The sequence below is a fragment of the Mastigoproctus giganteus genome, chromosome 5 (assembly GCF_048544385.1).
Source record: "Mastigoproctus giganteus isolate SK-2022 chromosome 5, ASM4854438v1, whole genome shotgun sequence".
NCBI classification, from domain to species: Eukaryota; Metazoa; Arthropoda; class Arachnida; order Uropygi; family Thelyphonidae; genus Mastigoproctus; species Mastigoproctus giganteus.
The window spans coordinates 208,199,181-208,211,640 of record NC_143579.1 but is presented as its reverse complement, the minus strand read 5'-3'; the positions used below and the strand labels follow the sequence as shown (position 1 = coordinate 208,211,640).

Here is a 12,460-nt window from a genome sequence, read left to right as displayed (position 1 = left end):
CAATGTATGTTCTCCTATTCATTTCCATTCTTCTTTCAAGGATTGTTCTCATTGCTAGAAGTGCCTCCCTTATCCCACATCCAGTTCTGAAGCCAAACTGATCTTGATCGATGACCTTTTCAATCCTTTCCTTGATCCTGTTCTTTACTACGTTTAAGATGATTTTGTATGGAGGGGGACAGCAGGGTTATAGCGTTGTAATTAGTACAGTCATTAGCATCTGCTTTCTTTGGAAGAGTGATTGTTCTGCTTTTATTAAAGTCATCTGGGATTTCGCCACTTTCATAGATTTTTTGTATCACTTAATAAAGCCTATCTTTTATGTATCCTCCCATATTCTTGAGTTGCTCTGCCTGGACATTGTCTGGTCCTGCTGCTTTCTTGTTTCTTAATTGACGTAATGCTAACTCAAATTCACTCCTTGTAATTGTTGGGCCGTTAGCGTCCTCTTCCACCTTGCCTTCTGTTTCAATATAGTCGTTCTCATCAATTGTTTCTTCTCCATAATAGAGTTCTTCTAGATATTCTGTTTATACTCCGGCATGACAACCAAGTCAGGAGAGTTTACAATAAATCGTCAATACAAATGTTGTTGTTATGGGCGTTTAATGGCGCATAAGCTACTATGGCTATAATGCTACAAATATTTATCATATTTAGTAGTCACGGGCTTGAACCCCGGTCCACTCAAGGAATGCGTGCTATGCACTTTCGCTCCTGACCACTGGGCTACGTCAGGCCCAACACTCACCAATTTCCTCTGGGTCCATCAACAGGTTCCCTTCTTTGTCTTTAATCATCGTGCTCCTCATTTTTGGATTGTATTGTAATGATTTATTCTTTCTATACGCTTTATCTGTTCTTCCCTTTGTCAAGTCCTCGTCAATGTCTTCTGCCATTTTATTCATCCAGTCTTGTTTTGCTTCCCGATATTTGGTTATAATTAGTTTCTTTGTGTATCTATAGTTCTCCTGACCTTCCTCTGTGGATATTTTCCTATATTTGTTACATCTTTGTATGAGTTCTAGTATTTCTTCCATGATCCATGGTTTCCTTGGACTAAAGCTCCTCCTTCCTAATGTCTCCTGCGTTACTTTTAATATACCTTGCTTTATCAAATCCCAGTTGATCTCTCCTGTTATGTTAGCTATGATTTCATTTGTTTTCTCTTCGTAATTCCTCTTAGCATGTTCATATTATAATTTATCCAAATCCCAGCTAGTCCTTCCAGTTTGTTTGAATTTCATAAATCTAAGATTGCACTTTGCCAACACTAGACAGTGGTCACTGTCAACTTAAAAATTTTAAGAAATATAAATGGAAAAGACAGATTCAGTGACAAAACTATATTACAAATTAGGAAATAAGATTAAATCTTATTTTTAATCAAAGGTATATGAAGCAAGCTTAATATAATATAGACAGGTAGAAAGAATGGGTGAAGTGAGATAAGCAAAAATGAATAGTAACAGGCAGAGAGAGAGAGAGAGAGAGAGAGAGAGAGAGAGAGAGAGAGAGAGAGAGAGAGAATCAAAGATTAGAGAAAATAGAGCCTGCACTGGTTAGGGCTAAAGATCTAACAGGAAATAGAATAGCATGGAAGAAAATAGTGAATGGAAAGCTGACTGTCCTGAAGAAATAATTTGTACTACCTAGCGACCTGCTATATCTATAGGTGTACAGGTATTATAGATTAGATTATGATGACATTCAAGAAGAATCTATATGAGTATCTAAAAATTAACAAATTATGTTAAACTTTCCATTAATTTTTAGACTTCAAGAACTTTGTAAAAAAAAGTTTTTGTGTACAACCTGGGCAATGGTAGGATGGCTTAAAAAATGAGCATTTAAAATGTCTATTGGACAATTTTTTTTTTTGACTTTTCAGAAATTTTTACTTTATTTATGTTATTTTTTACCCTGCCAGCTGCCTCTGCCAAAAGAAAATCATTTAGTAAATTACAAATAATAAAAGATAAAAAAAAAAATGCTATTGTTCAAAGCAGACTGTGCAATCTTGCAAGGGTGCCTCCGTAGCCAGGTGGGAAGGAGCAGCAGCAGTGCATAGCACACGCTTCTTGATTAGACTGAGGTTCGAACCCGTCACCACCAAATACGGAGGATGCGGAAAGGTCAGGGAATGACCACCGCATATCCCCAGAGCAATATGGCCTTAGTTGCTAATGCTCCTAAAAAAAAAAAAAACCAAGCAATCTTGCAATGTTGGCTATTGAGCATAAGTATGCCAATAAAATGGATTTTATTAATGATTTTGCAAATGTAAATGTGCTAAAAGTAACATTTTAACTTTTTTCATAAATTTATTAGCAATAGTATACTTTGTTTGTCAAATTGTATTTAATAAGTAGTATCATATTGTAATATTAATTTTCATGTTTTTGATGTTTGTAAAATTATAAATAAATCATAAATAAAATGCATATTTATGTTATTAAAATGATTCAACATTTTTTTTATATTATACTTAATTAAAATTTATTTTAATTAAAATAAGGGCCCCAAAATGATTTCTTGCCTAAGGGCCCAAAAAACGTAGCTACACCACTGGTAAAACCACTAGTAATCATTTAGCAGAAATTTTTCTTAGAAGCCTCATATATAAAGATATATTTTTCCCAAAATAAATAGGTTATGGTTTAATTTATTATATTTTCATATAGACTGGACAGTTTTATATATATACACTGATGCTCAAAGAAAGAGCTTCACCTAGGAATTTCACATTTCTAACCCTTTTTCACGATGGTATGTTACATTAATGACTAGCATCACAAATAGAAATATAAACAAAAGATATTTATTAATAGTTAAAGCAAAGCTAAGTAATATTTGACAGGTGCTCTCAAAATATTTCAAAATGAACATTTGCAACCTTTATACAACAGTTTTCGTAAACACGACAATTATGACTGAAATGTCATCAAAAGCCCTCAATTTGCTTCAGCTTATCATTTTAAATGGAAAACAAAATGAAAAGTTCACCAGGTGCAAACTAATATTTAGTTGAACCGCCTCTGACCCTGATGACAGCAGCACACCATCGAGGCATTGACAAGATCAATTTCTGAAGATAATCAACTGATAGTTCGTGGTTCCAAACACGAATTATGGCTTCATGAAGTTCACAAAGGGTCTTTTGTTACTTTCTGGCAATTGTTGTTGTTGTTGTTATTTGGTTTTTAGGAGCATTAGCAACTAAGGCCATATTGCTGCAGGATATGCAGTGGTCATTCCTTGACCTTTCCGCATCCTCTGTATTTGGTGGTGATGGGCTTGAACCCCGGTCTAATCAAGAAGTGTGTGCTACGCACTGCTGCTCCTTCCCACCTGGCTACGGAGGCACCCCTCTGGCAACTGCAGATTCCACATGATACCAACAGTTCTCTATAGGATTCAGGTCCGGCTGGCTGTTTCCTGGCAAGCTAAGAGTTGTAATGGACCTTTCTTCCAAACTTTTTTCACCTGTAACAAATGTAAACACATTACAGTCGGACCTCTAATGCAGAAATGAAGCTAAAGTAACTACAGAAGTGCCTACTTACACTTTTCATCCGATGGCAAGGAGTAGAGTCATCCTGAAAGATGCAGTTACTTGGCAGATTGAAATGGTCTCTAATGGTTGACAGCAATTTGCCTTCCAATATATCCATTGGCATTTACGGAACCTTTTATAAACTGCAGGTGACTTACTCCGCAATACAAAATGCATCCCCATATTATTTGGCTGGTAAGGAATTTCACTGTAGACACCATACAGTCTGGGTGGTATTCTTCACCACATCTATGGGAAATTGTTTGTCTCCCATCAGAGCCATGCAGGTTGAATTTCTTCTCATCCGAGAAAATAACTAACTTCCACTTCTTGGGGATTCATTCGACATGCTCCTTACACCAAATTAATCGGGCCTTTTTCATTTTTGGTGTGAGGAGAGGCTTCTTAAGATGATGGGCTGCAAGTCCATTTTTGAAGAGGCATCTTTTGACTGTTACTGGACTTGCTACTACTCCTGTGTGTTCTTCTCATTCTCTTTTCAGCTCAGACGAAGAAGCTTTATGGTTTTTACGTATCTATTTTTCTCAGCTTTATGGTTTTTAAGGCATAAGCGCTTCAAAACACAGTCCTGTTTTGGTGTAGAGACTCTGAGTCCGGTTCCTTTTTTCCTATCAGCAGAACCAGTATTCTTGAGTTTGGAAAGAAATCTACTCACTGTCGACTGATTACAAGACACTCTATAAGCAATATTACTGGAAGAACATCCTTCCTCATGTAAAGCAACAATAGCACTCTGTCTTCGTGGCGTGAACTGCACGTAACTCACCGTCCTGACACAAGCAAGAAATGATGCAACTCTTGCAGAGCATGCTTATATAGCTGAAAGTAACAGCTTATGCAATATTACATCATCACCTATGTGTGTCAATCTGATTTTATGAAATCTGTAAGAAATATTGCCGTATACTTACATTATTCAGACGACAATTACAATTTTAAGGGGTGATGTGCACTTTCTTTGAACGTGTGTGTGTGTGTGTGTGTGTGTGTGTGTGTGTGTGTGTGTGTGTGTGTGTGTGTGTGTGTGTGTGTGTGTGTGTGTGTGTGTGTTATTAGCTATATGGTGCAAGGAAGCCTGAGACTTATGCTGCACCAACCAAAAAAAAAAAAAAAAAATTTCTGAATTACCCTGAGAGAGAGAGAAGTAGAAGGGAATCACCAAGAAAGAGAAGAATGATGATATCCAGCTCAGGACCCTGGGTGTGCCAAGCCCATACTCACCAGATGTGAGCCCCTGGGGTTAGATACTTGTAATTTTTAAAATGTTACAGTGGATGTAAAAGGTTTTTCAGTTGATGAAAGAGTAATAGGTTAGGTATGACAGATGCACCTAAAAGTACAAAGCAGCATTAAAGGATGCAAAAGTATATATAAGTTTGTATTAATATATTGAATAAAGTATGCATAAATAGATGTGAAAATTACACAAAGTGCCAGTAACTGGAAGGGTGAAGATCTTAGTAAAGGAAGTATAGTAGATCAATTTCTGTGAAAGGTGAAAAAAATGTTAATATCCTAAAAGTTATGATGAATTAAGAAAATTCATCTTAAATTCATTTTCTTAATTCATCATAACTTTTAAGATATTAACAACATTCTTTCACATATCTGCTATACTTCCTTTTCTACTATCCTCACTCTTCTAGTTATTGGCACTTTGTGTAATTTTCACATCCATTTATACATACTTTATTCAATGTATTAATACAGACTTTTACACACACACACACACACACTGTCTACACATTTTGATAAATGACATCTCATTCTTATGGTTCCTCTTAAAGTAAGTTTAGAAGTATTGAAATAATGCATATGTGAATAAAAGGTGTGTGTGTGTGATTTTGAATCTCATTATTTTTGCTGATTTAAATAACAGATTTTTTTTTTCTATTGGATTTAGTATTCTTCTCTTAGAGGTCGTAGAAAAGGATCCACACCACGTTCTACACCTCCCTCACGAACGCCTCCACTTCCAAGGTGAGAATTGTTATAATCATTTAGTTACAGCTTCAGTTTTATATATACAGTATCAGCCACATAAATTGCATCACTCTCTTAAAAGTTTAATATTTCCTTGGTAACGTCATCTATAGCAGCAGTTCCCATTTGTTTGTTCTCAAACTTCCACGGGCTTACGATAAAAATTCTATGATGTCATCTTCAATTTTTATAAAAACGTTTTTTATTAAAAAAAAAAAATTAGTTGAAAATGTATACTCTCCGTGAATCCAGATGACCAATTAGTCAGTGTTATTAAAGACAATAATGTAATGCATGTCAATAGTGAATTTTGAATTGGACATATTTCAAAATTTACATAAATTTAGATATAGATGGCACTGTGTGCAGGAACTCTACTTACATAACCCTGCAAAATTTTATAATGCTTGCTTCATCGATAATATGGGTTTTCCCCACTTTTTTAAATGACATAAATATTTTCATACAGACTGTATATACTTTCATATATTGCTAAACCTTTTACTATTGTCAATAGTAAAATATTTAGTAAGAAATCGGATATAAGTCAGTGCTTTCAGTAAAATGTAAAATAAATAAATATATAAAAGTTTTATTTGAAAGTGAAATGCACAAGGCATAATCCTTATGGGTTTTGGTAATTAACTATATAATATCATAATAACTATATAATAACCTAGTTAGCCCATAAATTTGAACTACGTAAGTAGTGTAAATGGCATCATTTTAATTGAATCTCATATTGTGGTTTGCCTTCACAACAAGATAGTGGGTATTGTACTACTTCAAATAAATCATCATCATCAGCCATTTTCAATCCACTGCAGGATGAAGGCCTCTCCAGCAACTTTCCAGTTCCTTCTGTTTTCAGCACTGGACATCCATTTACTACCCACAAACTCATGAATTTCATCTATCCATCTCCGCCTTTGTCTTCCAGGTTTTCTTCTAGCTCCTCTTGGATACCATTCTGTTATTTTCTTAGTCCATCTGTCATCATGTCTTCGAGCTATGTGTCCTGCCCAAGACCATTTTAGTTCTTTAGTTTTGATAAGAATGTCCTTTACTTGAGTTTGTTGCCTAATCCATGTGTTTCTCTTCTTATCTAACAGTCTTATTCCCAATATGATTCGTTCCATTCTTCGCTGTGTAGTTCTCAGCTTCTCTTCCATTCTTTTGGTGAGTGCCCAAGTTTCACTTCCATAAGTCATGATGGGGAGTATACATTGGTCCATTATTTTACGTTTCAGACAAACTGGGATATTGCTCTTCAGTATGTGACTATATTTCCTGAATGCTATCCATCCAAAATTTATTCTTCTCGTGACTTCCAGCCATTTATCATTATTACAGCTAATAACTTGTCCCAGATAAGTATATGACTCCACCTTTTCAATTACTGCTCCTTCAATCATTATTTCCCTTTCTGTGGCATACTTGTTCATCATTACTTTTGTTTTAGCCATATTCATCTTTAGTCCAAAATCCTTACTAGCTGTGCATAACTGATTAAGATTTTCCTCTAATTCTTTGGGATCATGGCTTATGACCACAATGTCATCTGCAAATCGTAAATGGTTTAGGTACTCTCCGTTCACATTGACTCCTTTCTGCGACCAGTCTAATCTTCTGAAAGCTTCCTCAAGGGCAGCAGTAAACAGCTTCGGAGATATTGTGTCTCCTTGTCGAACTCCTTTCTCAATTTTAAATTTCCTACTGTCTTTGTCTAGTCTAATAAAGGAGGTAGCACTCTCGTATATTTTCTTCAAAATCATAATATATGGGGTATCAATGCCTTGTCTTTCCAGTGCCCGAAACATTGCCTTATGCTGTATGGAGTCAAATGCCTTTTCATAATCCACAAATGCCAGGCATAATGGTGTTTTATATTCATTTGCTTTCTCCATTAGCTGTGATATTACATGAAGGTGATCCATAGTTGAGAATCTTGTCCTAAAGCCAGCTTGCTCTTTCGGTTGATTCTCATCCAGTATTCTTTCTAATCTGTTAGTAATGACCCTTGTGAACAACTTGTAGATGTGGGATAACAAGCTAATTGGTCTATAATTTCCAATTTCTGATTTATCTCCTTTCTTATGCAGCAAAACTATGATTGCATTATTCCACTGCTTAGGCGTCACACCTTTTCTAATGCACTTTGTGAAGAGCCTTGCCAGTTTTTGTGTTATGTCTCTTCCTCCCAATTTTAACAACTCTACAGTAACTTCATCTTCCCCCGGGGCTTTCTGATTCTTCATTTTCTTCAATGCATGCTCTACCTCATCAGGAAGAATATTGGGTATGTCGTATGTGTTGCTACTTTGCAATCCATCTTCCCCACTGCTGGCATCATTCCCCTGCTCCTTGTATAATTCTCTATAGTAGTCTTCTGCTATTTGAATTATGCCTTCTCTGCTGTTTATAAGTACACCATCGCTATTCTTCAGTTTCAGTATCATTTGTCTTTCTGTATTACTGCTCATGGCTGCTGATTTAAATCCTTTGTTTTCCCTTAATGCTTGTTCTACTTTTCTTGTGTTAAATCTTCTTATGTCCTCTCTGAGTCTCTTTCTAATGGCTTTGCATAACTCAGTATACTCAATTTTCTCCCTGTCAGTGTTTTTCTTGCTTTTCATTTGTCGTCTTCGGTTCATCATGACAAGTGTTTCTTGACTAATTTTTTCTTCTTTGGATTTCTTTTTCCCTATAGGTTTCTTGGGCTTTATCACTTTCAAAAAGTTGTAATATTCCTCGTCGATATCTTGGTCCTCAGCAGTCTGCAGAAGCTCAAACCTGTTCTTAAGTTCCAGTACATACTGCTTTTTCTCCTCCTCTGTTATTTCAAAGACCTTTGTATTATTTACTCGAGTCAGTTTTTTCCTTTCCTTTCCTACATCTATATCAAGTGTACATCTTACCATTCTGTGATCACTTCCAACATTTACCTTATTCAGGACGGTAACATCATTCACAATATATCTTCTGTTAGTGAGGATGAAGTCGATTTCATTAGTAGTTAATCCATTTGGACTCTTCCATGTCCACTTTCTGTTCACCCGTTTCTTGAAAAAAGTGTTCATTACTGACAGTCCTTGAGATTCTGCAAATTCCACAAGTCTTTCACCTCTTTCATTTCTTTCACCAATTCCAAAATTTCCTATAGTTCCCCTTTCTGTGCTGTTTTGTCTTTTTCCAACCTTAGCATTGAAGTCTCCCATAATAATAGTGTAGTGGGTTTTCTGCTCATCTAGAAGACTCTCAATTTCAGTGTACATTTCTTCAACCTCTTCATCATCATGGCTCGATGTTGGTGCATAAATCATTATAATCTTTAGCTTGTATCTCTTAGAAATCTTGAATATTAGTCTTGACACTCTTGGTGATGTACTTTTGAATTCCAAAATGTTGTTTTTAAAATCTTTATGGACCAGAAACCCAATTCCACCTTCACTCCTTTCACTGTTTCCATTGGTGTACAGCAGATTTCCACTTGATAAACTTATAAGTGATTCATTTCTTCTTCTTGTTTCAGCCAAACCGATGATATTCCAATTCACATTTTCTAATTCCTTTTCCAGCTCTAATATCCTGTCTTCACCGATGAGTGTTCTTACGTTATAACAGGCCAAGTTCAGTTTCCGTGCACGGCAGCCTGGTCGTACCCAGAGATTCTTAGCACCCTCTGCTTCCACTCTAATCCTCTCGCTGCCGTAAGAGGGAGAGTGAAAGCTGCTGGGGACTGAGGGCCATTTGTTTCGTCGTGCTTTCATATTGCTGGAGGGGTTGGTCTTTTCCTCTTCATGCTGACCAGGCATCTTGAAGAGAACCACTCTACACATTCGTTGCCACCTAAGTGACGTAACAGGGCTTACCATCGAGAAGGTGTGCATGAGTGGATTTTAGGGAGGCAGGCCAACCGGACTTCTCCTAAATCTTCTGTAATAGAGAGATTGGATCCATCAGTGTTTTAGGCTGAGTGTCTGATAACACACAGGATACCTGTTCCCCTCTAAGCCCTTCAAATAAATAACGCTTCTCTAGTAGAGAAAGCTACTGTTATTTATTTTCAGGGGATACCACCACCAAGACTATCGTTTCGAAGCTTTTTGGCTTCATCATCAGTGAGTGGGCAGGTACCCTGGTAATGCAACGTGCTACCACAGTTGCGAAGTTATTTCCACAATATGAGAGATGCCAAATGGTGTATAAAATAATGTATTTGAAAACTAAATGCACAAGGCATAATCCTTATGGGTTTTGGTAATTAACTATATAATATCAGTGTAGTATAATATAATATAATTACCCGCTATCTCGTTGTGAAGGCAAACCACAATATGAGATTCAATTAAAACTATGCCATTTACACTACTTACGTAGTTAAAATTTATGGGTTAACTATGGTGTATCTACACCGATATTATATAAATAAAAGTTTTATAGAAGTATATTTTATATAATATAAATATTTTTAAATTATAACAGCCATAATGGATTGTTTGAAGACAGAAACATAATGAAAAACATGTTAACAAGAAGCAACAAAATCTTCTCACAAATTCAACTTAAGGTGGCCAAGAAATTAGTAAAATGCATTCAACTGATCAAAATTCTCAAATAGTGCATAAAAATATTCAAGGTATTGGTATAAAGATGAACATTAAAAAGAAGTATAATGAAGGTTACATTAAATTTGGTTTTTAATTTCTTGGAGATGAGTATCCATATTCACAGTGTGTCATTTATGGAGAAGTGTTTGCAAATAGCAGTTTGAAACCTTCTCTTTTGTCTTGGCATTTACAATCAAAACATGAAAACTATGTTGATAAGCCTATTGATTTTTTTAAACGGAAATTGCAACAATTAAAAACACAATATTTATTCATATATTTCTCTCAATAATCAAGAAAGCGAAAAAATGATTGAAGATTCATTTTTAGTAAGTTACTAAATTGCAAAGGCTGGGAAAGCTCATACTATTGCAGAAGAAATGAATTTTCCATCTGCAAAAGCAATTTTCAAGTGTATATTTGGAGACAATTCAGTTAAGAAGTTGGAGATGATACCCAGGCTCTTGCCGAATACATATGTCTGATGTTGAATTAATTATTGCAGAAAGAGTTCAAAAAAGTACAATTTATGCTTTGCAGTTAGATGAGACCTTTGACATTTCTAATCTAGCAATTTTAACTGTATTTATAAGATACCTAAATGTAGGAAACTATGCTATTTTGTTGCCCTTTAACAGGACGTACAACTGATGAAGATATTTTTAATCTAATTAATTTTTATTTTGGGAAAAAAAAAATAAATTGGTCCTTTTTTTTCTTTTTCTTTTTTTGTGGGATTTGCACAGATGGAGCAAAATTGATGACAGGAAAATTTGTAGGCTTAGTTACTTGCATAAAAATATTAATGCAAATATATTATAAACACAGTGCAGCATATATAGGCAAGCTTTGACATTGAGACAAATGCCACAACAACTGAAAAGTGTGTTAGATGGTGTCAAAATTGTTAATTTTATAAAATTAGGACCAACTAGCTCCCAAGAATTTACTGCTTTATGTAAAGAAATGGACAGCAAGCATGTTACACTTTTAAACACACAGGTTAAGTGGCTTTCTCACGACAAAGTAATTATGAGTTCATACAAGAGTTAATAGTTTTCTTCACCGATCATAGAGAGGGCTTTCTACTCAACATATGGCTGCAAAAGTTGGCTGTAACCATTCTACTGTGGTTAAGGTTACTTAAAAAGAAACGTGAGACTGGAGATGTCAAAAACAAAATCTGGAACCTGGACTGAAACATAAAAGTATTGTAGCATACAGGGTACAGTTTTGGGGCATCTATTACTCCATGATCATCATGCAAGTTCCACAGACCTAAAATCTATGTGAAAAGAACATACTGTAGTAAATGCAGGTGATAGAACTGTGTGACAAAGATTTGTGATGTGCTGTCTGAAAGTGTATTGACCTTGTAAGAAACCTTTATTGACAAAATTCATGAGCCAACAATAACTAGAGCCGACCGGGCTAGCTGAGTGGGTAAAGTACCTGCCCGGCAACCCAAAGGTCGCGGGTTCGATTCCCGCCTGGGGCTTGGATCAAAGTATTGCAAAAACCTTGGGAGGTGCAATATGGCCACAGAAGCCGATGCACCAACTACCAAATCAAAAAAAAAAAAAAAAAAAAAAAACAATAACTAGCCTGGGTTAAAGTACATGCTAATTGGAAAATTGAGCAATGGGAACATGTAATATTCTTTATTTAATCCAAATATAGCCTCCACTGATTGAATGGTAAATGCTATATTCTCAGATCTAACGAAGCTTATCACCCTGACTATTCAATCAACAGATTTTCAATTCAATCAAATTTCCACTGAGTGAGATGGTTTGAGGATGCATAACAAGCAAAGGAGTGGGCAGAATATATTTTGCAAATGATACTGTTAATGGTGACTACTACACAAAAAATTTAAAGGAGAATTTTCTGCTCATGAGAGACCTCATTCAAGGAACTGAAAATTGTGTTTTCCATTATGACTCTCTGCCTTGCCACACTGCATATAAGGTTAGTACAACATTACTTGATCATTTCGTACAATTTCTAGTATCCTAATTTTAACTTGTTTCTTACACTGACTGTTTTTCATTTTTTTTTATTTTTAAGTGAAAATGTCCATGCAAGACTGCAATATCCAATCCTTATTGTGGCCAGGAAATAGTCCTGATTTGAACCAAATTGAAAACTTGTGGAGTATTATGGGACAGGAAACTAGTGCTAAAAAGCCATCAAGCAAGGTAACATTGCAAGAAACCATCATTCATGTCTAAACATGAATTAAACTGTGATTATATCAAGCCAGATAATCATGCCAGAGAGGTGCAAA

General features: G+C 35.6%; 1 protein-coding gene across 1 annotated transcript in view; it reads left to right on the top strand.

Annotated features, from left to right (window-relative positions):
- The window catches only part of LOC150086046 (uncharacterized), a 195,246-nt gene that overhangs the window by 180,910 nt on the left and 1,876 nt on the right, over positions 1 to 12,460 (top strand). Inside the window, exon 14 of the mRNA XM_090374343.1 lies at positions 5,481 to 5,557. Coding sequence (XP_090230469.1) covers positions 5,481 to 5,557 — 77 coding nt within the window. The remainder of the gene's footprint in view (positions 1 to 5,480; positions 5,558 to 12,460) is intronic.